Source organism: Salvelinus fontinalis, chromosome 17 (genome assembly GCF_029448725.1).
Source record: "Salvelinus fontinalis isolate EN_2023a chromosome 17, ASM2944872v1, whole genome shotgun sequence".
Lineage (NCBI taxonomy): Eukaryota > Metazoa > Chordata > Actinopteri > Salmoniformes > Salmonidae > Salvelinus > Salvelinus fontinalis.
Genome location: NC_074681.1, coordinates 17,302,201 through 17,327,188, shown reverse-complemented (window position 1 = coordinate 17,327,188; position 24,988 = coordinate 17,302,201). Strand labels below are relative to the sequence as shown.

The 24,988-nt window shown below is 44.2% G+C and overlaps 1 protein-coding gene across 1 annotated transcript; it reads left to right on the top strand.

Annotated features, from left to right (window-relative positions):
• The first annotated feature begins 1,632 nt into the window (after nt 1-1,632).
• LOC129813864 (apoptotic chromatin condensation inducer in the nucleus-like) lies at nt 1,633-24,481 on the top strand. The gene is made up of 17 exons (XM_055866444.1): nt 1,633-1,803; nt 2,708-2,773; nt 3,024-3,135; nt 3,326-3,387; nt 3,585-7,520; nt 8,236-8,391; nt 8,501-8,583; nt 17,904-17,961; nt 20,940-20,985; nt 21,148-21,284; nt 21,439-21,582; nt 21,809-21,998; nt 22,135-22,388; nt 22,640-22,747; nt 22,828-23,116; nt 23,199-23,299; nt 23,461-24,481. The coding sequence occupies exons 1-17, from the start codon at nt 1,666-1,668 to the stop codon at nt 23,755-23,757; spliced, it is 6,177 nt and encodes a 2,058-aa protein (XP_055722419.1). The 5' UTR covers nt 1,633-1,665; the 3' UTR covers nt 23,758-24,481.
• Nucleotides 24,482-24,988: the final 507 nt, after the last annotated feature.

The window sequence follows — 24,988 nt, the reverse complement described above, 5'->3', positions numbered from 1 at the left end:
CCACGTGAGATGAAAATGGACAAACTAAAGAGTGTGCAATATGTAGGCTCGCTGAGTGGACATTCTGAAACTTTTTTGAAGTCACTAGGTCACATGACCAAGGAGCTATTGAAATTCAACGTTTTGAAAAATTAATGTAAAACAATGCGAGATGAAAATGGACAAACTAAAGTGTGTGCAATGTGAGCCTATGCCATCGGGTTAGCTACAACCAGTTTTGAAAGTGTTTGGAGTAATGGTTAAAGAGCTATTGACATTTGAAACATGTGATTTGTCACTATGTTGACGGTCCCTAACTGCTGTTGGTGGACGTAAGGAAAACTACAAGCGAATATCCGTCGAATATCTAACCTGAAACTGGCTTTACCTCGGTAAAAACTCATTTACATTTACATTTAAGTCATTTAGCAGACGCTCTTATCCAGAGCGACTTACAAATTGGTGCATTCACCTTATGATATCCAGTGGAACAACCACTTTACAATAGTGCATCTAACTCTTTTAAGGGGGGGGGGGGGGGGGGGGGGGGGTTAGAAGGATTACTTTATCCTATCCTAGGTATTCCTTAAAGAGGTGGGGTTTCAGGTGTCTCCGGAAGGTGGTGATTGACTCCGCTGACCTGGCGTCGTGAGGGAGTTTGTTCCACCATTGGGGTGCCAGAGCAGCGAACAGTTTTGACTGGGCTGAGCGGGAACTGTACTTCCTCAGAGGTAGGGAGGCGAGCAGGCCAGAGGTGGATGAACGCAGTGCCCTTGTTTGGGTGTAGGGCCTGATCAGAGCCTGAAGGTACGGAGGTGCCGTTCCCCTCACAGATCCGTAGGCAAGCACCATGGTCTTGTAGTGGATGCGAGCTTCAACTGGAAGCCAGTGGAGAGAGCGGAGGAGCGGGGTGACGTGAGAGAACTTGGGAAAGTTGAACACCAGACGGGCTGCGGCGTTCTCCATGCTTGTCACTTATGAACATTTTTGAACATCTTGGCATAGTTCTGTTATAATCTCCACCCGGCACAGCCAGAAGAGGACTGGCCACCCCTCATAGCCTGGTTCCTCTCTAGGTTTCTTCCTAGGTTTTGGCCTTTCTAGGGAGTTTTTCCTAGCCACCGTGCTTCTACACCTGCATTCTAGCTGTTTGGGGTTTTAGGCTGGGTCTCTGTACAGCACTTCGAGATATTAGCTGATGTACGAAGGGCTATATAAAATAAACTTGATTGATTGATTGCTTGGTGTGCGAAACCATGAAAAATTGCCACCTGCTGGAGGGAGACAGATTTTCCGCAGAGTTGGGCCTCTCTCTTCCTCTTTCTCTCTGGTTTCTCTAGACACAGCTTCGGTCAGACCAAAGATAATTATGGTTACCCCTTCTGTCTGTGGTCAGACCCTTCTCATTTGACATGACCCAAAGATGATTTGGACATGTGAAAGAGTACCCCCTGTCGGCACAAATAACATAATGTAGGAAATGACCATTTCAAAATAATGTTTAGGTATGTTATTTCTGCAAATTCACAGTGAATAGCGTGTATGGATAACAATCCACAATCTAATGTATGTATTCTATTTTAATAAAATCTAAGAATGTCATTCAGTTTACACTTGTACCAGAAGTTGTCTACTCTGACGTTGGTTGAAGGAAGGCGTTGCTGACGCGAACGAGTGGAAAGGGAAATGGCGGACATCGAAGACGTTAAACTGGACGGGAGGCCGCTACAATCTCTCCGCGTGGCGGATTTGAAAGCTGCTTTGGAGGAGCGCGGACTTCCTAAAAGCGGACAGAAAAATACTCTCGTTAAGAGACTCAAAGGGGTACGTTTCATTAAGGATCCGAGACAATTTATAACCTGCAGTCGCTAAACCCTCGGTGTTGGCTAGTAGACTGGCGGATGCTTGTCTTGCAGGCCGGAGTGTTTGCCTAGTTTGAGAATAAAAATGCGTGTGCTGTTTACTTTATGTGGTTCTGATGTTTTGTCGTCGTTGGAAGCTTTGTGCTATGTTGTAAAACCTTTTATGCCTCTTATGATGAATAACTTGTTAACAGAAGTTTAAATGGACGTGTGTTGTTTATGTGAGACATGTCTAATAGCTAACTATTGCTGGTGATAACTAGTTTTCATCGATCGCAGCAATGTCTGCGCTTTGTTGATGTGCACGAGTTGGGGGGGGGCTGCAAAGTATTATGCTATTTACTGTACTTTAAGCTTTTGGGAAGCGTAGTAAACAAAATAATGAATAATAATAAGTAAATGTTATTCGGTTTTGGGCCTCGGATCATCTTGGAATTCTTCCTTGATTGTATAATTAGAAGATGTAATGTTAGCCATCCAAGTTGATTGCAAGTAGCGTGAGAATCTAACAAACACGTAGTTTTAAAATATATTATAAGTCCTAACTAGTTAAGTGTTGTATTATATCGGCCAGTCTACGCTTCTTCTATGACAGAGACGTTGATCTTGACTTTGATGTTTTGCTGAAGTGTTCCATGCCAGTTGAACCAGTATCTGGGCAGAGAAGGACGATATTCTTCGTGTCCTCCTCGTCCCAGATACTGGTTCACACATGCCGGTGTCTGCCGTGTGTGTGCTTTCCTCTGAGCACATCGTGGAGCAAGCTCAACAACATGATTATCAGATGCAATACAATAACTACTAATTATTTAGGGAGTTAAAGGTTGTTTACTGTTTGTCATAATCCTTTCTTATGTTTGTGACAGGCTCTCATGCTGGAGAACCTCCAGAGAACCTCACACCATCACATAGGACTGCAGCCAAACTCCCAGGTGAGACCTATCAAGATGTTGCATAGCAAGGATCATGTTTTAGCACCATGAAGATTAACATTGGTTAGGTTTACCCATTAAATTGTTGGGAGTATGTATACTGTGACTTTCTTCCTTATTTTGTTTGATTGAACCATAATATAATTAAATCGTCTCCTTGTAGATATTTGGCTGTTTCTCTGATTACTTTTTCAAGAGGATGGTTATCGGCAAGGATTTTATTAGCCTCTGTTTGTCTTGTGTTTTTCAGATTGGTGAAGAGATGAGCCAGAACAGCTTCATAAAGCAGTATTTGGCGAAACAGCAGGAGCTCTTGAGGCAGCGTCTGGAGAGAGAAGCCCGTGAAGCAGTTGAAGATGATGGTAAGTTGGCAGTGCCCCCCCCCACACCCTCACCTGTACATATTGGCTTTGGGTTTATGCTCGAGTAGTTTACATGACCGCTCCATGCCTTTACTGAGACAGCTTTGTTTGTGTATCAAATCAGATCAGCTGACTCATTTCTTGCTGAGGGTACTTTCCCTTCTTACATATCACTACTATGTTTTTCCAGATACAGACAAAGAGGACCACACAAAGGACAATAACAGCTCTGCCTGTGCTGCCCCAGACCAGGTTTTTTGCAGACAAATCACTGTATTCTTTCGGGTTTTTAAGTCTCTTGTTGTACAACTTGCATGTATGAGAATCGTGCATGATTGACCTGATCTTACATTCAGTTTAATCAAGGCTTGAATAATTGCTTGCATGGGAGAAACTCTGGCATAGTCCTGCAACATACTCAATCTCAACTCTCTTTCTGACCTCATTAGGATGTGTTGGTTGACCAGCACAAGCTTTTTGGCCTCTCTGAGGGAAAGGGACTAGCAGGCCCAGCAAGCGAGGGAGAGGGGCACATGTCCAGAGACGGCCATGTGTCTGCTCCACCTGCCCCTACCTCTGCTGCCGTTGCCTCTCTGGCTGTGCGTGTTGGTGAGCAGAGACCGGAGAGAGTCCCAACCTCTAGTCAAGTCCCAGCAGATAGTGATGATGACGGCGCTGATGAGGACTGGGATAGCGGTGCCAGGAGGAGGAATCTAGGAGAGCCACCAAGAGGCCAACTAGCAAGAGTGAGGTCTGGAGGATCCCGCCAACACCCACAGCACATTCCCCCCCTATTGTCTCCGCAGCTTCGACAGCCTACCCCTCCTCCCTCCCCTCCCCCAGAGTTATCATTCCCACTGCCTGATACCCCTAAACAAAGCCCCCCTAGTCCAGGTGAGCCCCCAGCTAGACAGCGTACTTCCAGTACCTCCAGCTCTGGCTCCTCTAGCAGTGGCAGTTGTAGTAGCAGCCCAGATCCACAAAGCAACACAGAGCGCAAGCCTGGCCCACTGACCCTGCTGGCACGCAAGATGGCATCAGAGGGGGCTTTCTCTGGAGTTGGGTGGCATGGACGTGGGGATGCAGAGAGGCAGGACAACAATGCTGCAACTGCAACAATGTCTTCTGGTAGAGGTCCTCAAGATGGCACAGTGTCTGCCATCACCCACACAACCAATGCTGCAGCCAGTTTGCCCTTCCCCAGACTGGTTCCAGTAACAAACCAGGGAGTTCTTGGAGGCCATCTCCCCCACAGTGAAGTTCCTGTGAGTGTGCTTAGGCCCACTATTATGGAAGAGAGAGATGCTGCATGGCAGCAAGAAAACAAGGAAAAGGAGCTGCAGGCAGAGAGGGAAAGAGAAAAATCCCCTGAGCAAGAGCGACTTGGTGCCATGGAGCAGGAAAGACTGGAGAGGCAGAGAATATTTGAGCAACAACGTGCTGTGGAGCAAGAGAGGGAAAGAGCTTTGGAGCGAGAGAGGAAGGAGAGAGAGAAAGCTTTGGCGCGAGAGAGGAAGGAGAGGGAGATGGCTTTGGAGCGAGAAAAAGCTTTGGAGCAAGAAAGGAAGGAGCGGGCTTTGGCGCGAGAGAGAGCACAAGCTCTTGAACGAGAAGAGGAGGAAAGAGAGAAAGCTTTGGCAAAAGAGAGGGAAGAGCGAGAGAAAGCTATGCAATTAGAAAAGCAGAGAGCCATGGAACGAGAGCGAGCTTTGGAGCAGGAGCGCGAGAGGGAGGAGAAGGCAGCTTTGGAGCGCGAGAGGGAGGAGAAGGCGGCTTTGGAGCGCGAGAGGGAGGAGAAGGCGGCTTTGGAGCGCGAGAGGGAGGAGAAGGCGGCTTTGGAGAGGGAGGAGAAGGCGGCTTTGGAGAGGGAGGAGAAGGCGGCTTTGGAGAGGGAGGAGAAGGCGGCTTTGGAGAGGGAGGAGAAGGCGGCTTTGGAGAGGGAGGAGAAGGCGGCTTTGGAGAGGGAGGAGAAGGCGGCTTTGGAGAGGGAGGAGAAGGCGGCTTTGGAGAGGGAGGAGAAGGCGGCTTTGGAGAGGGAGGAGAAGGCGGCTTTGGAGAGGGAGGAGAAGGCGGCTTTGGAGAGGGAGGAGAAGGCGGCTTTGGAGAGGGAGCGTATGGTGAAGGTTTTGGAGTTAGAGCGGCAGAAAGCTTTGGAACGGGAGATGAGGGAGAAAGAGAGGGAGGAGAAGGTGAGGGCTTTGGAGCAAGAAAGAATCGAAAGGGAGAAAGCCCTTGAGAAAGAAAGAACCATGGAGAAAGAGAGAGAGGAGAGGGAGAGAGCCTTAGAACAGGAGAAGGTCCTACAGAGAGAAAAAGAGAAGGCTTTGGAACAGGAGATGAGGGAGAAAGAGAGGGAGGAGAAGGTGAGGGCTTTGGAGCAAGAAAGAATCGAAAGGGAGAAAGCCCTTGAGAAAGAAAGAACCATGGAGAAAGAGAGAGAGGAGAGGGAGAGAGCCTTAGAACAGGAGAAGGTCCTACAGAGAGAAAAAGAGAAGGCCTTGCAGAGAGAGAAAGAGGAGAAGGAGAGAGCTTTGGAACAGGAGAATGTCTTGCAGAGAGAGAAAGAGGAGAGGGAGAGAGCTTTGGAACAGGAGAAGGCCTTGCAGAGAGAGAAAGAGGAGAAGGAGAGAGCTTTGGAACAGGAGAAGGCCTTGCAGAGAGAGAAAGAGGAGAAGGAGAGAGCTTTGGAACAGGAGAAGGCCTTGCAGATAGAGAAAGAGGAGAGGGAGAGAGCTTTTGAACAGGAGAAGGCCTTGCAGAGAGAGAAAGAGGAGAGGGAGAGAGCTTTGGAACAGGAGAAGGCCTTGCAGAGAGAGAAAGAGGAGAAGGAGAGAGCTTTGGAACAGGAGAAGGCCTTGCAGAGAGAGAAAGAGGAGAAGGAGAGAGCTTTGGAACAGGAGAAGGCCTTGCAGAGAGAGAAAGAGGAGAGGGAGAGAGCTTTGGAACAGGAGAAGGCCTTGCAGAGAGAGAAGGAGAGAGCTTTGGAACAGGAGAAGGCCTTGCAGAGAGAGAAAGAGGAGAGGGAGAGAGCGTTGGAACAGGAGAAGGCCTTGCAGAGAGAGAAAGAGGAGAGGGAGAAAGCTTTGGAACAGGAGAAGGCCTTGCAGAGAGAGAAAGAGGAGAAGGAGAGAGCTTTGGAACAGGAGAAGGCCTTGCAGAGAGAGAAAGAGGAGAGGGAGAGAGCTTTGGAACAGGAGAAGGCCTTGCAGAGAGAGAAAGAGGAGAGGGAGAGAGCTTTGGAACAGGAGAAGGCCTTGCAGAGAGAGAAGGAGAGAGCTTTGGAAAAGGAGAAGGTCTTGCAGAGAGAGAAAGAGGAGAGGGAGAGAGCTTTGGAACAGGAGAAGGCCTTGCACAGGGAGAGGGAGAGAGCTTTGGAACAGGAGAAGGCCTCGCAGAGAGAGAGGGAGAGAGCTTTGGAACAGGAGAAGGCCTCGCAGAGAGAGAGGGAGAGAGCTTTGGAACAGGAGAAGGCCTCGCAGAGAGAGAGGGAGAGAGCTTTGGAACAGGAGAAGGCCTCGCAGAGAGAGAAAGAGAAGAGGGAGAGTCATCTTCCTCCATGGAAGCGTAGTCGTGAGTTTGGTCTTACCCCCCTGCCTACTCCTCCCCTCTCCACAGGCGCAGGTAAGATGGCGGCAACAGAGGAGGGTGGGGAGCCCAAAGTGCCATCCCTACCCCAAAAAGCATTAAGAGACAACCAGCCAGCTGAATCTGGTACGCCCCTGTCACAATCTCTAGCAATGTCTCTGTCACCCCAGTCCTCCTTCAAGAAGTTCCGTTTCTTGAGAGACCCCATAGTTCTATCCCAATCTTCTGCATCCGGGATCATCAAGAGGCCCCGTACATTCTCTGAACGCCACCATCCTCAGTCCTTAGCTCTCCAGTCCCCCAGCAAATTTGGGGAACCAGAGCAGGAAGGTACTCAGCAGGGGTCCCAGCCTTCTGCTGGACAAGCAGCACCAAAGAAGCCTGCAAGACAGGGGGTCCTTGTTTCTGGAGCAGACACGTCGGGGACGACAGGGCCAGAGAGGGAGACCCGAGTGATTTCCACACTGGGCAAGAGTCCTGAAGAAGAAAAGGGTCAGAGCCTGGTGTCAGAGGAGCATGTCCAAGCACATAGAGAGGAGACAGACAAACAGGTGGTGGGAGAGACGGCCAGAGAAGCAAAAGCCCCCTCAGGTCCAGCGGGAGCTGTGCTACCTCCCTCACCCCAACCAGTGGAAGGCAAGGTAGAAAAAGGAAGGGAGAGGAGTCAAAAGAAAGAAGAAAAGCTGGGAAGACGGTCTTCCTCGTCGAATGACTCCTCAGATTCTGGGTCGTCGTCCTCAGGTTCGTCTGGTTCATCGTCATCCCAGGGCAAAACGCACACCACTCCCAGTGGTAGAAGGGTGAGTGGTCTATAGGTGTTTTTTCTCTCTCAATCAATGAAATGATGATCCAGCAGCAATATGAGAATATTAATGTTCATTAACCATGTAGCCTAGTACTTGGATTTTCTTTAGGTTGTTTTTGTTTTTCATTTTGTCAGGGCCTAGGTTTTACAAAACCACCCAAGCAGTGACAATCAATGGTCATTGGAGATCAGAAGCTGTTTTTTCATTCATGTTCAAAGTAACCTTGTCGAAGTGATCAAATCCAGATGTTCAATGTTTCAGGAAGGCTTCTGATTTATGAATAACATGTTTTGCTCTAGTAGTAACAGATGGAGGCAAAGGGGTTTTCTGTGTGCGTGTGTATGCAAGTACGTGGTAGGTGTGCTCTTGCTGGACTCTTTAAGCCTACATGATGTACTTGTAAATCACACAAACATGAAACAACTTGCAGCAAAACAATGGTGAAATATTAAAAGATGATCAAGTCCATTGTCATGTACTGTTTTTTGTCTTTGCATTGCTTACTTAATAGCACAAAATTGGGGAGAAAGGGGGGGGGGGGGAAGGCACGCCGAGACGTAATGATGGCATAACACAAACACCCATCATTCTTAATTTAACCTTAAGTTGGCTAAATGACAGATGTATACTTACAACTGTGACTCAGCTGCTCATGTCTTGATATTTTGCACAATATACAATTCATTTACTTGTTCTCGCTCTCCCTTAGCCTGAGAAACCTCAGACAAACACCATATCCCAGGATACGGAAACGGTTAGTCAACCTGAGGATCCAACTGAGGCACCAAAAGCCCCACAGCACAAAAAGAGAGTATCTGGGGAGGAGAAAGAGGACATAAACATTGTTGGAGCCAGACACTGGAAGGTCAGCAGAGATTCAAACTGTAGTCTCTTTATTCTCTACAGATCTCCTAAATATCTTATTTTATGTTATGGTTCTTCCCCTCTGACACCACCCTCTTTATGACCATCAGAAACCATTCCTTGGAATACATGCTGGAGAAGACAATGGGCAGAAGGACAGCGAGGGAGAGGAGGTAAAGACAGACACTACAAGGTGAGTTTATAGAATTGGTGCAAAAGACAGACACAGTAGCAGTCAAAAGTTTGGACAGACCTACTCATTCCCCCCAAAAATATTTTGTGACTATTTTCTACATTGTAGAATAATAGTGAAGACATCAAAACTATGAAATAACACATGGAATCATGTAGTAACCAAAAAAGTGATAAACAAATGTATTTTAGATTTGAGATTCTTCAAAGTATCCACCCCTTGCCTTGAGTGATGCACCAATATGATATTTTTGGCCAATACCGACGTGATATTTTCCTTGCCAAAAAAAGCTGATACCGATATTTAAAAGTTTTGCGGCCTTTTAACCTCTAACGCCTACCAAACCCGGATCTGGGAGCCCCCCCATCACAAAAGCTGACTAGCATAGCCTAGCCTAAAGCCACAGGGATATCATATAATAAAATGTTCATGAAATCACAAGTCCAAGACACCAAATGAAAGATACACATCTTGTGAATAAAGCCATCATTTCTGATTTTTAAAATGTTTTACAGGGAAGACAAAATATGTAAATCTATTAGCTAACCACGTTAGCAAAAGACACCACTTCCATACTCCACCATTTTTTTACTGCATCAGTAGCTATCACAAATTCGACCGAATAAAGATATAAATAGCCACTAACCAAGAAACAACCTCATCAGATGACAGTCTGATAACATATTTATTGTATAGCATAGGTTTTGTTAGAAAAATGTGCATATTTCAGGTATAAATCAGAGTTTACCATTGCGGCCACCATTACAACTCTCACCAAAGCCACTAGATAACTACAGAGACCATCGTGTATTAGCTAATTACTCATCATAAAACATTTCTTAAAATACACAGCGTGCAGCAGATGAAAGACACAGATCTTGTGAATCAAGACAATATTTCAGATTTTCTTAAGTGTTTTACAGTGAAAACACAATATAGCGTTATATTAGCTTAGCACAATAGCGAACATTACAACAGCATTGATTAACCTGTCTAGGACTGGGGTGCCGCTAGCGGCACACCCCCCCACATTCCACTGAAAAGGCAGAGCCGCGAAATTCAAAAAAAAAAATATTTTTTAAATATTTTACTTTCACACATTAAAGTCCAATACAGCTAATGAAAGACACAGATCGTGTGAATCCAGCCAACATGTCCGATTTTTAAAATGTTTTACAGGGAAGACACAATATGTAAAGATGTAAATCTATTAGCTAAACACATTAGCATAAGACACCATCTTTTATTTGTCCACCAACACCAGTAGCTATCACCAATTCGGCTAAACTAAGATATTGATAGCCACTAACCAAGAAAAAACCTCATCAGATGACAGTCTGATAATATATTTATGGTATAGGATAGGTTTTGTTAGAAAAATGTGCATATTTCAGGTAGATGTCATAGTTTACAATTGCACCCACCGTCACAAATGGACTAGAATAAATACATAGAGCAACGTGTTTACCTAATTACTAATCATCAAACATTTCGTAAAAATACACAGCATACACTAATCGAAAGACACAGATCCTGTGAATACAGACAATATTTCAGATTTTCTAAGTGTCTTATATTAGCATAGCACATGTGCAAACATTACCCCAGCATTGATTCTAGCCAAAGAGAGCGATAACGTAAACATCGCCAAAATATATTAATTTTTTCACTAACCTTCTCAGAATTCTTCCGATGACACTCCTGTAACATCATATTACACAATCCATATACAGTTTGTTCGAAAATGTGCATATTTAGCCACCAAAATCATGGTTAGACAATGACAAAAGTAGCCCAGCTGGTCAGACAATGTTGTGCGCCATATTAGACAGTGATCTAGTCGTATACATAAATACTCATAAACGTGACTAAAAAATATAGGGTGGACAGCGATTGATAGACAATTTAATTCTTAATACAATCGCTGATTTACATTTTTTAAATTATCCTTACTTTTCAATACAGTTTGCGCCAAGCGAAGCTACGTCAAACAAAATGGCGTCATAAGCGATTAACATTTTTCGACAGAAACACGATTTATCATAATAAATTGTTCCTACTTTGAGCTGTTCTTCCATCAGAATCTTGGGCAAAGAATCCTTTCTTGGGTCTAATCGTCTTTTGGTTGAAAGCTGTCCTCTTGCCATGTAGAAATGCCCATTGCGTTCGGCATGAACTGGAACCGTGCCCAGAGATTCACAGTGTCTCAGAAATAAATGTCCCAAAATCGCACTAAACGGATATAAATTGCTATAAAACGGTTTAAATTAACTACCTTATGATGTTTTTAACTCCTATAATGAGTAGAAACATGACCGGAGAAATATAACTGGCTACACTAATGCTTGGAAAAAGAGCAGGTCGGTGTCCACCGCGCGCCCGACGCATCTGGAAAAGAGTTCCTACCTACACGTGTTTTTGTTTTATAGGGGCTGTGATTGCGCAATCGACACCATTCAAAGCGTCATCACGTAAAGGCATCCAGGGGAAGACGTAAGCAGTGTCTGTATGCTCATAGCGTTCACAGTGGCCTTTAAACTGACTCCAGATCAGGGGCCAAAATGTGTGAAATCTGACTCCATGTCAGGGAAATTGCTTTAGAGTCCTGTTCCACTCAGAGACAAAATTTCAACGGCTATAGAAACTAGAGACTGTTTTCTATCCAATAATAATAATAATATGCATATTGTACGATCAAGAATTTAGTAGGAAGCCGTTTAAAAATTATACGATTTCCATAAATAGTGACAACAGCACCCCTTAGCCTCAACAGGTTAAGGCAAAACGTAACGTATAAACCACCAATATATATTAATTTTTTTCACTAACCTTCTCAGAATTCTTCAGATGACAGTCCTGTAACATCATATTACACAATGCATATAGAGTTTGTTCGAATATGTGCATATTTAGCGGCACAAATTGTCCTTATACAATGAGAAAAGTAGCCAAGAGCTCAAGCAATCTGTCCGGCGCCATCTTGGAAAGCCACCTACTCTTATCGAAAACTATTCATAAACTTGACAAAAAAAATACAGGTTGGACAGCAATTGAAAGACAAATTAGTTCTTAATGCAATCGCTGAGTTACATTTTTAAAATTAACCTTACTGCGCAATACAGGCTGCGATAACACAATGCTACACTGCAAGGCGTTTCATGCATTTGACATTTTTCAACAGAACAATGAATTATCAGCATAAATAGTTCTTACTTTTCGATGAACTCTCATCAGAATCTTGGGAAAGGTGTCCTTTGTCAAAAAGAATCGTTGATAGGTTGGAGAACGTCCTCTTCAGAGTTGCAATTAGCAGTAAACATTAGCACGAAAGAGAGAGATACCCACATTCCTACAGCGCCAAGGAAATAAATACCCGAAAATCGCAATATACTGACATAAACTGATATAATTCGGTTCAAAATAACAACATTACGATGTCTTCAACACCTATATCGAATAAAAACACAGCCGGAAATGTCTGAGATCTATAACCGATGGTTCCAAAAGAACGTCCCCAGGTCCTCAATGCGCCCGAGCGAAGGTGAAAAGAATGAGCCACCTCGTTCCCAATAAATTTATAAACTTTGGGAACTACGTAGAGACACCATTTCAAGACTCCCTATTCGCTAACAACCAGGGGAAGGCGTATGCAGTGCATCTCAACCAATAGAAGACAGTCAGTTATCCACAGGTCTGGGAACAGCAAGCAGATTTCAGCATTTTCAAATCCTCATCGGAGAATTGCTCTAAGTCTAGTTCTGTTTCACTTACAGACATAATTCAAACTGTTTTAGAAACTAGAGAGTGTTTTCTATCCAATAGTAATAATAATATGCATATTGTACGAGCAAGAATTGAGTACGAGGCAGTTTAATTTGGAAACAAATTTGTACTATGTCGAAATGGCACCCCCCTAGTGGCAAGAAGTTAACTTCTTATGGCTGCAAGGGGCAGCACTGAGTAACCTGGAAAGAGGTAGCCATTTCAAACGGCCTCCTACTCAATTCTTGCTCGTACAATATGCATATTATCATTACTATTGGATAGAAAACACTCTCTAGTTTCTTAAACCGTTTGAATTATTTCTCTGAGTGAACCAGAACTCTTTCTGCAGCCCATTTCCTATCCGGAAGTGAGATTTCCAAAAGCGAGGTCTTTTTTCAAGAGCTTGTCTATAAAAGGGTATGTCACTTGGGACTATAGAAACACGTCATACACCTTCCCTTGGGTGTCATGCGGAAGTGAGAGCAGAAATGACTTAATTATCTCGTTCTGGGATTGAATACAGCCTCTTGGAGTGAGAGGTCCGCCATTATTATTTTTTTTGAAGGCGCGAAGTTGGACCTGGAATTGCCTCCTGGAAAACCGTCGTTATAGGTGAATATGATCTCCGGCTTCGATTTTACTTGATACATGTCACAATATCATCCTAAAGTATGTTTTTTCAATATAGTTTAATTATATTATTGAAATTTATTCGGGACTTTATACGTGATGCGTTATACGTGATGCGAATTTTTTCAAGAAGGAGAGGTTAGCGCCGCACGGCCAGTGTGCTTGCTAATTCAAGAGGGAAATAGTTTGTTCTGGATCCAAACAAAGACGGCTCTGGACAATGGACCCCTTTACAACATTCTGATGGAAGATCAACAAAGATAAGGACCCAATTTGGGATGCTATTTCATATATCTGTCGAGCTGTGCTATCGCTACCGATTACTTGGAATCAATGTTGTTGTGTGTTAGCCATTGCAGTAAGCTAATATAACGATATATTGTGTTTTCGCTGTAAAACACTTAAAATTGATAATATTGTCTGTATTCACAAGATCTTTGTCTTTCATTTTGCTATACACCATATATTTTTCTGAAATGTTTAATGATGAGTAATTAGGTAGTTGACGTTGGTGTCTGTAGTTACTCTGGCTACGCCCGTGCTATTTCTGACTGTAGCTATGATGGTAGCATCAATGTAAAACTGATTTATAGCTCAAATATGCACATTTTTCGAACAAAATATAGATTTATTGTGTAACCTGTTATAGGGCTGTCATCTGAGGAAGTTGTTTCTAGGTTTGTTTGGTTGGATCTTGGTTAGTTAGGTTGGCTTTGTGCATGCTACCTGTGCTGTGAAAAATGTCTGTCCTCTTTTGTATTTGGTGGTGAACTAACATAAATATACGTGGTGTTTTTGCTGTAAAACATTTTAAAAATCGGACACGTTGGCTGGATTAACAAGATGTTTATCTTTCAAATGCTGTATTGGACTTGTTAATGTGTGAAAGTTAAATATTAAAAAAAAAAAAAATAGATTTTGAATTTCGCGCCCTGCAATTGAGCTGGATGTTGTCATAAGTGTACCGATGTCGGGACAGCCAGCCTAACAGGTTTTAACTGACTTGCCTAGTTAAATAAAGGTTACACACACCACACTGACCAAAAAGTTATTTTGTTTCCATTTACATATGTCCCCATTTATCAGTAAAACATAATCAAAACTAATTTCTTTCACTTACTTACCTATGCTGTTTCGTTGTTCATTTGTTCAGTTGTTTCATTCTCAAACAGGATTTGTATGGAACGCCGTTTGGGCCTTTGCATGTCAAAAAAGACACACATCAAATAACACTATTTGACCAATCAGGAACTGAATACGACAGCACTTCACATAATTATTTAGCGCGTTCATACATTTTTTACATAGTTTCATACATTTCATACGTCACAACGATTCATCGATACTTATGCTATGATGCTGGTAAAGTTGTCTCGTGCACCTACAGTGCTGGTCATAAAAAAAGCTAGCTAGCTCATGGATGCAAACAATGTTCTAACCCCAAAAACATAGCAAAACAATATCTGTTTGTGGCTATAGCTAGCTAACTATATAGCTAGGTGTCATCGTCTAAAATAACCCTAATTTAGAAGGCAGTTATTATTTGATTAATGGTGGTCGAACCCGTCTGTGAAGCTTGCCACAATAAGGAATAGCCACAATAGTGGACTTTGCAGTTAGCCTTCAAAATAAAAGTATAGCATAATTCTATTTGCGTCACTGGCAATGTCATGTATTTCTTTTGAAGGCAAACCGCAAATTTCACTATTGTGCCTAATCCTTATTGTGGCTAGCTTTACAACACATAACCCGTTCTGGTCGAGCCTCACTAGCCAGATGAAGCTAGCTGGCTGCTTATAATGTTAGCTTTGGGCAACAGGGTTAAGTTGCAGGCTAGCTATTTATTTGCATGAACTGAAGTTCAATTTCAATAGGCGAACAACAAGTGGCAACCTAGCTAATACTTACTCACAAGGATTCCTAAATCATTGCTAAGAATAATGAAAATGACTGCAGTTTCTACTGGTCATTGTTTTCAGGCTAGTTCTATTGGTGCTAGCTAGGTACCAAGCTAAAGCTAGCTACCCCAGAAGTTGCAGTCAAACAAATTATGCTTTATTACCAACGCGGTATTGTAAACTTTTTTTTTTTTGACACGCAAAGACCCAAACGGAGTTCCATAGTATGTATGTCGTGAAGCTAATAGCAGTGATGCTATTACTGTGCAACTCCGGTAGGAAAACCTCTGAAAAATAATACACTTTTTTGTGTGTAACGGTGCTCGACCAGTCGGCGAAAACTAGCATCACCCACGACAGAGAACGGTTGAATGTAAAGGGTAATAAATTCCATTGTCTTGGCTTCAATGGATTCGCCTTTGAGTTGTCTCGCTGAAATGTTCTTACTCTTTCAATTGACTGCTCGTTCCACACAGCAGACATTGTGGGCTAGGGTAGGAATGCTGTGTTGCACGTGTACAGCATAATTTTACCTGGCGACATTACGTCATGTACCTACGTTATATAAATAGGTTTTGCACATCGGCGTTAAACTAAACATTGGCTGATACTGGCATTTTTAGATAATGTCGGCCTATACCTATATATGGTGCATCCCATCACCTTTGAACATGGAAATAGCTGTTCTATCTTTCAGCCTACAGTAGCAGCCAATGTGTGGTGTTCATTGTAGGCCTACATTCCATGAGACTTTGGGGGGAAAAACACGCAGGGCTTGACATCAACCTGTTTATCCACTTGTCCTTCAGACAAGGAGTTGACTGAAAATGATGTGGTTGATGCAAGAAACCACTCTACAAATAAAATGCATTATTATTTCCATACTATTGTTAAACAATCAGACAAATTATGCTACCCTCTGGCTATTGGCTAATGCAACACTGCCCCTTTTGACAAAAAAAGCTCTTTGCTCAACTTGCTTTTCAATCACTCCCCTATTGCTGACTACAAATGATCTATAACCGGGCTAATAACTCACTAAATAGCAAAGGTAATGAACAAAATGTGCACACGTGGCTACATGCAGCTCTTGCTTTGTTCTCAAAACAAGCGCATCTACTCATGACCACAGCTGTAAACAGTATTTCAAAATAAATTGCACAGGTCTATTTGCATATAGGCCTACTGCAGCTCTGATTGGTTATGCTGCACCGGTCTGTGTAGAGTACGGGCTGAGTCCTGGGCAATACAATCCTACTCTGATGCGTTCTCGCTACAACAAAATCTTTTGCATAGTTTTGTTTTGCTATGTTGCACTGAAAGTGGCTAATATTGCATTGATTCGATCACAATTGCCACAGAAAAGGGGAAAAAGTTGATAGTGTTAACTAACTGGGGAAACTAGAAAGTTGAATTCAATTGTATCTTGAACTTCTCTCCATGGACTGTTATTTCTTCTGCACTCTGCTCACAGCAATCTCGGAGCCACTGCGAGCCCACCCGCAGTTTAGAAGGAACATTGCCATCAACTCAAGGTCATGTTGGTTATTGTCTGCTTGGCTCATCATTCAAGCAAGCCAAGTAAAATTATTTGAAATAGGGTGATAACTGTCGAGTAGCTACAGGTTTCCAATTTGACCCAGTTTATTCAAATTAATTTCCAGGCCACCAATGCGCCACAAAATTATTATCTTAAAAAAATATAGCTAACTTTTGTGTGCAGTCTATTCAGAATACTGCTTATTAAGTTTGCTATTCCAACCTCACAAGATCTACCATCTCTATTTGTAGACAAAACGGCAGGAAAATAACAATACCATTAAAACATGCGGTGCTTGACCCCCTACTATTAAATGTGTTGTCAACGGAAGAATCACAGGTTAATACAATTCCTGTCAGGCGTTTAATGCGACTGCCTAGAAACCGGTGTGACTGAGAAAATGAGGGTCCTTTTTCCTGTCTCATTTTTCATTCAATTCAATATAGCTGTGCTGTGTGTATGGTTTGGTTGTAACCGATGACAACGCATTGCATCGGCCAGCAGCCTAATTCATTGCAAAGCGTGTCTCCTTGTATGGTTTAATCGGGCTGAGATATTTGTCTCTCTACCAGGCTTGGTAAAAATGCTGTCCGGAGAGATTAAAAGCCGTTAAGCATAAGGTAGGAATAGAAGAGATTTGTTTGTCGTGGTGCTTGGATTCTATAGCAACACCCAGTTTGCAGTGTTGCATTGTAGCGACATTGTTTCTCGTCCAGCTCTTTTAGAACCCATTGCAATTTTGTAGCAATAAATGTTGCGCTGTCAGATTCTTAATGCGAAGCACAAGAGTCCTCCTGTTGAATGATGGTGTGAGGGTGGGTGTACGGGAGGTGTATGGGGGGCGTTCAGTCACCGCTCTCATTGTACTGTGCCGCTCCTTGGCGGAATGAATGAATGAACCAGGTGAAAAAGGATTGCGTTTGAATAGGATATTCCAAAGTGTCTTGCTTTTCAGAGTGACTGCAGAATCTGCATGAATTGGAAAGAGAATGCGCGAATGGCAATCATAAGCATACACATTTTTATCTATTATTTATTTTGTTAGCAGTCCTCATTTCATACATCAAGTTCATTTTTTACAGAAGCATGATTACATTCTAATAAAGCAAGTTCTAGGTTTTGATTTAGCGCAAAACAAACGCCTAATATTTTATCAATGAGGCTTGTTCTCTTATGGAAGTAAATGCTTAAAAAGCAAATGTGCAGATGAGGGATTCCCACCTTATTTGGTCATATGTAGTAGTTGCACCAGATATTGAAGCTCTTGTCTCTGCTACAGCAATCTGCATGGAGCACCCTGTTAGGCAGGCCATTCTTTTTTGGACAGGACGCTACCATATTGCTTGTACATCCTATCCCCATATTGCATATTTTTTTACCCTCTTCTGAATACCTTTTTGCCATGAACCAAAACCCCCACATCCTCCTGTCTCATTAACCTTTCATCTTGTCATCACTCATTTTCATTTCTTTCATTCTCTCCATAGGGAGGTGAATGAGGCTGCCATGGCTGAGCCTAAGAAGGCTCCTGAGAGCAGTGAGGAGGTAAGGCCACTGAGGAACACTGGGACTTCATGACTCTGTAGAGAGGGCTTGGACTGTTGCTGGCCAACCAGTGAGGAGGCATCACTCCAGTTGTCAGCCATCAAAATGAACCATATCAGTGAGGAATTAGAGATGAGGTGTTTGTTTTTGGTCATAGTTTTAGGTGGTACTATTGAGCGTACCAGTGCTCCATCTTCTCCAGTTAACAATGTCTCATTTTCTTTTTGCTTAAATCCCCCTGTCCCATTGTAGGCAATTAAGTGCTTTTAGGTCATGAAAAATGCTAAGTGATGAGGTGTGTATATATATATACACTGCTCAAAAAAATAAAGGGAACACTTAAACAACACAATGTAACTCCAAGTCAATCACACTTCTGTGAAATCAAACTGTCCACTTAGGAAGCAACACTGATTGACAATAAATTTCACATGCTGTTGTGCAAATGGAATAGGCAAAAGGTGAAAATTATAGGCAATTAGCAAGACACCCCCAATAAAGGAGTGGTACTGCAGGTGGAGACCACAGACCACTTCTCAGTTCCTATGCTTCCTGGCTGATGTTTTGGTCACTTTTGAATGCTGGCGGTGCTTTCACTCTAGTGGTAGCATGAGACGGAGTCTACAACCCACACAAGTGGCTCAGGTAGTGCAGCTCATCCAGGATGGCACATCAATGCGAGCTGTGGCAAGAAGGTTTGCTGTGTCTGTCAGCGTAGTGTCCAGAGCATAGAGGCGCTACCAGGAGACAGGCCAGTACATCAGGAGACGTGGAGGAGGCCGTAGGAGGGCAACAACCCAGCAGCAGGACCGCTACCTCCGCCTTTGTGCAAGGAGGTGCACTGCCAGAGCCCTGCAAAATGACCTCCAGCAGGCCACAAATGTGCATGTGTCTGCTCAAACGGTCATAAACAGACTCCATGAGGGTGGTATGAGGGCCCGACGTCCACAGGTGGGGGTTGTGCTTACAGCCCAACACCGTGCAGGACGTTTGGCATTTGCCAGAGAACACCAAGATTGGCATATTCGCCACTGGCGCCCTGTGCTCTTCACAGATGAAAGCAGGTTCACACTGAGCACATGTGACAGACGTGACAGAGTCTGGAGACGCCGTGGAGAACGTTCTGCTGCCTGCAACATCCTCCAGCATGACCGGTTTGGCGGTGGGTCAGTCATGGTGTGGGGTGGCATTTCTTTGTGGGGCCGCACAGCCCTCCATGTGCTCGCCAGAGGTAGCCTGACTGCCATTAGGTACCGAGATGAGATCCTCAGACCCCTTGTGAGACTATATGCTGACACATGCACATTTGTGGCCTGCTGGAGGTCATTTTTGCAGGGCTCTGGCAGTGCTCCTCCTTGCACAAAGGCAAATTAATGGACTAATGGGCTGAGGGTTTGGGATGACTGATCTCGTCTGTCACCAACACCTGGCTTAACTGGTTCATACACACCTGTATGGCCACATACAATCTCACCACACAGATGGGACAGAGTGGAGATGAATAGGCAGACACTCAATAGACTGTTTCAAACCCTTCAATGACAGGCCTGTAGATGTCTTCCCATGGGGTCACTTCAGTACATTTGTCTTCTCACCATCTACACACGAATGTGCTGCTTAATGGACAGTTTAACTGGTCGATATTTGTTCTGGACTAAGCGGTTTCTCTGAGAAAGGACATTTTGGGATTTTGTTCTCCAACTGTTCAGAATGGGATCCAAATTAATATCATGAGGACAACTTGGGGCCTCTCTTCATGGCTGTTTTTCAAAGACATGATCTCGGACATTTTGCTAACTTTCTCAATGGTCTTCAGCATTTCTTTGGACTCAACCAAATGTCTATTTGTTGGCTGAAAAAGGGACTTGCCAATTTGATCCCTTTTTCTGCTGCTACCTGTCACTCAACACTGTCTCCTGATGCCCCTGAGGAAGAGGGTGTCTGCTTATGCCCCTTCTAGTTTTTGGAGTGACTCTTGTTAATTATTGATTATCCTTATCCCATCTCCATTGAACCTCAGTTGGACAGTCACAACAAAGGCATGACAAAGATCTGAAAGGACTGATATCTGACCTCTTAAGGACTTGACTCCAAAACCTTTTTAAAAGCCACTTAAGCCCCGCCACCACTGAACTACAGAGCCCATCCTGCCTGCCAACCAGCTGTCAGATTTCCACCCAAACTTGACAACCTCCTTTTGATTGGACCCTTGTTGCCTAGATACAGTACATGCAGTCAAGATTGGGCCATATCCATCCCAGTAAGGATCAGGTGTCAGTGGTACCAGGGAATAAGTAGTCATTTTCTCAATGTTATTATTTACTATATTTAGAAAAATGCATAGTTTGTTGACACCCACCTCTTACCCTAAAATGGGGGAATTGATTCTGACATAATTGTCAAATCCAAATGGATTAATTTACATATTTATGGATACTGCAGTTTGGAATGAAAAATGGTTATAAACCACCCAATATTTCATAGTCTTGTTTTATGACTTAGTAATCCTGGCAGCCTCTTGGTTTACCAGCTACACCATTCAGATGTTCTATGAAAGTGAAATGAATTTAAACTGCACTATTGTCATCAGGCTACGATGTCTTTCTGTGTGTGTGAGAATTCGGCTCCCCTAACACCATTCTACACCAATCATAAACACATTTGGGGCTTCAGTCATTATCTTAAAGTCATACGCACTGTTTTGAGACCAAGCATATATATAATCCACAGTATGCTCACTACAGTGTGCCATTGAGAGACCTATATAGCGATACTATATGACTCTGGTGCTATTCATTCATAGTCTGGCTATGTTGAGGTGGAAAGTAACCTGCAGTCTCATCTAGTTTCTCTTCCCTTGTTCACCCACCCACTTTCTCTTGTCCTGTCTTCCCTTCAATCTGTCCATGCACCTCTTCATCTTTACCTCTCACCTTTTCCCCTCTACTTTGGGGTGTGTTTATTTATTTTTGTTTCAGTGTGAGACCCCAAAGACATTCACAGCCCGTAGGATCTCCCTTAGCAGTGAGTATACCTCCCTCTAAACGCTCACGCCTGTTTTGTTTTTTCAGCCCAGTAGGTAGTCTTGGTTTTTTGTTTAGTTTGCATATGTGTGAGTGAGCGCCAGTTATAGATGCGGTGATGTGTGTGCGTTTGGCCATGGTTCAATTCTCCTATGTCTTCCAGGCAGCAAGGCCTCTCCAGGTGCTGTCAGTGCAGAGGGCGAAACAGAGTCTGGGGCCGGGAGGAAGAGGCGATGGGGATCCAGCACTGCAGTCACAGCCAAGAAATCATCCATGAGCATTACCACAGACTCTCTGAAGGTATAGCATCAGTACACTGCAAAAAATACTCTTGTACATATTACTTATCTAAAACACCTAGAATGAATACTAACAAACTTTTTACTATCTGAGTCTTGATGCTTCTTTCCCCCCTTTCTCCCACCCCTAATCTGTTGATTCTGTTTCTCCCCAGTCTCTGATCCCAGACATCAGACTGTGTCCAGGCCAGGAGATGGTGGTGGATTTGCACCCAGAGGAGGATCACCTCTCTGGGGTGGAGGAGGAGGGCAGGGAGCGGGGTGAGCAGGACCTCAAGATCAGACGCACAGTCACACAGGTCAGAGTTAAACTTTAACTTCACCTGGTCTGTGGACTGTACATTTATCTAGTTTCAAGTAGTAGGAATGTATTACTGTAAATTGGTTTTGCTGCACTCATTAATAAAGGTGCATTCAGTAGGATTTACTATAACGGCTAACATCCTTAAATGACCCAAAGGTATTAGCATTTGTGAATGTCATATTAAAACGTGTGCGCCTCTTCCCCACCCACCTGTAATGTAGGTGGTCCCGTCAGTGACCCAGGAGAATGGACAGAAGGAGTCCAAGAGGAGTCAACATGAGGAGGAAGACCGAGAGGATGGAGGGGAGGTTAAAGGAGACAGAGAGGAGAAGATGGATGGCTCATTCCAGAGAGACTCATTGGAGACACAATGCCCCTCTCCCACCAGCCATGACATGGAGATGAAAACAGGTGATGGATTGATCCAAAATTGAAGATAAACTTAATTTTCTTGTCAGATCAAAACCTCTAACCCTGGGCTAGATTCTACCCTTTGATATGTTGAGTGAGGTCAGGTTGATGTATCTCTATCTTTTCCTTTCCTCAGTGACCCCCAGTGACACATTGATCCGTCGCTCCATCAGCCAGCAGAAGTCTGGCGTGTCCATCACCATAGATGACCCTGTCCGCACGGCCAAGCAGCCCTCTCCTCCACGAGGCAAATTGTCCAACATCGTCCACGTGTCCAACCTGGTTCGTCCGTTCACCCTGGGCCAGCTGAAGGAGCTGCTCGGTAGGACCGGCACTGTGCTCGAGGACGGTTTCTGGATCGACAAGATCAAATCTCACTGCTACGTCACAGTAAGTCTCTGTCTGTTGGCCGTCATCCTGAATCCAGGGCTGTGTCTCAACCGACATCCTATTCTCCGTTAAAACTTGTTATCATCCGTCGGAGGCTGTGGTCAAAGCTAGTGTATTTGACAATATGGGGGACGAGGGTGTTATTTGAGGTGCAGCCCAGAACAACACCTACATCTCCATATTCTGTCTTATCTAAGGCAAGCCTCACTGTTCCTCATGGATGTCCTGTCTTGCTCTCCTTTTTCTTCCAGTACTCCAGTGCAGAGGAGTCAATTGCCACTCGTGCAGCCCTGCATGGGGTGAAATGGCCTCAGAGCAACCCCAAGTTCCTCAGTTTGGACTTCATTCAGCAGGAGGAGGTAAGACTATCTGTATTCTTGTGGTTTTGCCCTACCTGATGATGGATATCGTTATGGTAACTCTCCCCTTCTGTCTGTAGCTGGATTTCCAGAGAGGCCTGCCTCCCCCTGAGAGGGCTGGGGAGGCTGAGCGGGGGGCTGCAGCGGTGCCTGGTCGGGGTGCGGCCCTGCCCCCTCTCCTGCCCGAACGGGAACAGTGGGCGGAGCGAGAACGTGAGATGGAGCACAGGGAGAGGACCCGGGCTGAGAGGGAGTGGGACAGGGACAAGGTCCGGGACTTAGGTCCAGGAAAACCTGGAGAGGAAGCTGTCCCCAGACGATCCCGCTCCAGAGAGAGGAAACGCAAGGAGAGGAAGATGGACAAGAAAGGTGATGAGTTGGTGATGGAAAAATGGGTGTTTCGATCTGTGCCCTGTTGTCAACTTTATGTTTACTCTTTGTGTTTCTTCAGAGAAAGCTGCAGACGAACTTCCTGTCAAACTGCTGGATGAACTGTTCAATAAAACCAAAGCAGCCCCTTGTATATACTGGCTCCCCCTCACAGAAGAGCAGGTCAGTTATACACACACAACTGAACTATCTGAACAAGATAATACATTCATTATTGATATGGGGTCCACATGTCCTTCCTTACATTTGTTGAAAGTATTGATTTCAATTGTTCACAGTCCATATCTCTGACGTTTTCCCATGTTCTGTTTCTTTGTGGCCAGTTTGCACAGAAGGAGACAGCTCGACAAGAGCGGATGAAGAGGAGGAAGGAGCAGCAAGAGGAGGTGGAGAAGAAAAGGGAGGAAGAGCGCAAAGAAAGGATGAAAGCCGCGAGTGTCGCATCTGGAGAAAGAGGCGAGGGGGAGCGGTACAGAGAGCGAGAGGGAGACTGGGGCAGAGATGGAGAGAGTGGCAAACACAGAGAAGACTGCTACCGCAGACCTGGGGGCAGCAGTGCAGGGGGGGCCAGACGCTCACGCAGCCGCAGTGACCCCCCACCTCGTGACAGACGACGCTAGAGGGAATCGGTGGCTGGAACTGTCCTAAAATAACCCCTCCATTCCCCATCACTACATTTACTTTGTTACAATATAAGACCCTACAGTAGACCAACAGATGTAGTCACTATCTGTCACTTTTTTAAACACACACCGACACACATACAGATAGGGTTTATGGTTTAGCGGTGTTTTGCCCAGGCTGCTATCTGTCTTGCTCCATTCTGAAAGTTTAGATTTTATTTCATTTTGCCTGACTGTTTTCATAATTTTTTTAATTTTTATTATATTCTTGTGAGATTGACAGTAAGGCAATCGTAGAGTTCTATGCATACACACACTGGTTTTTGGCCTTCACCAGTTGTGTGTGTGTTCCACGACTGGTTTCTGTGATGTGCTTCATCATTGCTGCATGTTGTCCCAGTCCACTGTCCTCAGCCTTGTGTCCTAGGGAGGACTGAGATGGTTGTGCAGTGTTCTGTCCCCTCTGTCTTTGGTTTGAGGGATGAGACTATATTATCTGCAAGATATTAGAAATGACACGCTCCTCTGATTTGTGTTTTCATCTTCTAAACGCTTCTTTCTGCTCATCCAATAGTTCTCCCTATACGGTCAACGCAAGCTGGAGAAGGGGTGCATATTAAAACTCCACACAAATGGTTTTAATAGTTTTTTTTAATCATTATTAAAGCTTTTCTTTTTTGTTTACTCCTGTGAATGTACAAATAAAATAAGTTTGACAAAGCTTTTGCGCTTGTTTTCTGCAAGAGTGAACTTCTGTCAGTTGGAGATGCCCTTACTTATTCAGATCATTGTAGCAAAACAAAGAACTAGGCCTCCCGGGTGAGGCCTCCCGGGTGGCGCAGTGGTCTAGGGCACTGCATCGCAGTGCTAGCTGCTGGCGCGCCCAGGCTCTGTCGCAACCGGGAGGTCCGTGGGGCGACGCACAATTGGCATAGCGTCGTCCGGGTTAGGGAGGGTTTGGCCGGTAGGGATATCCTTGTCTCAGTATGTAAAAATGTAATAAAATGTATGCACTCTACTGTAAGTCGCTCTGGATAAGAGCGTCTGCTAAATGACTAAAATGTAAATGTAACTAAATGGATAATTTTTTTACCTGTTTCACACTTTTCATGTTCCAGGTAACTTCTTCATTTCTTAATCCTCTATAACTATGAAGCTGAAAATGGCATATACCTTAAAACCAATGCCGGTCAACAACAAAAAAGTTGCCGTAATATTGGAGATCCAC

Excerpts from the sequence above, each read along its gene's own strand:
- LOC129813864 (XM_055866444.1), top strand. The coding sequence starts at position 1,666 with ATGGCGGACATCGAAGACGTTAAACTGGACGGGAGGCCGCTACAATCT. Across the intron at positions 2,774-3,023 it reads GACTGCAGCCAAACTCCCAG|ATTGGTGAAGAGATGAGCCA; the intron begins GTGAGACCTATC and ends TGTGTTTTTCAG. Across the intron at positions 21,285-21,438 it reads TTACCACAGACTCTCTGAAG|TCTCTGATCCCAGACATCAG; the intron begins GTATAGCATCAG and ends GTTTCTCCCCAG.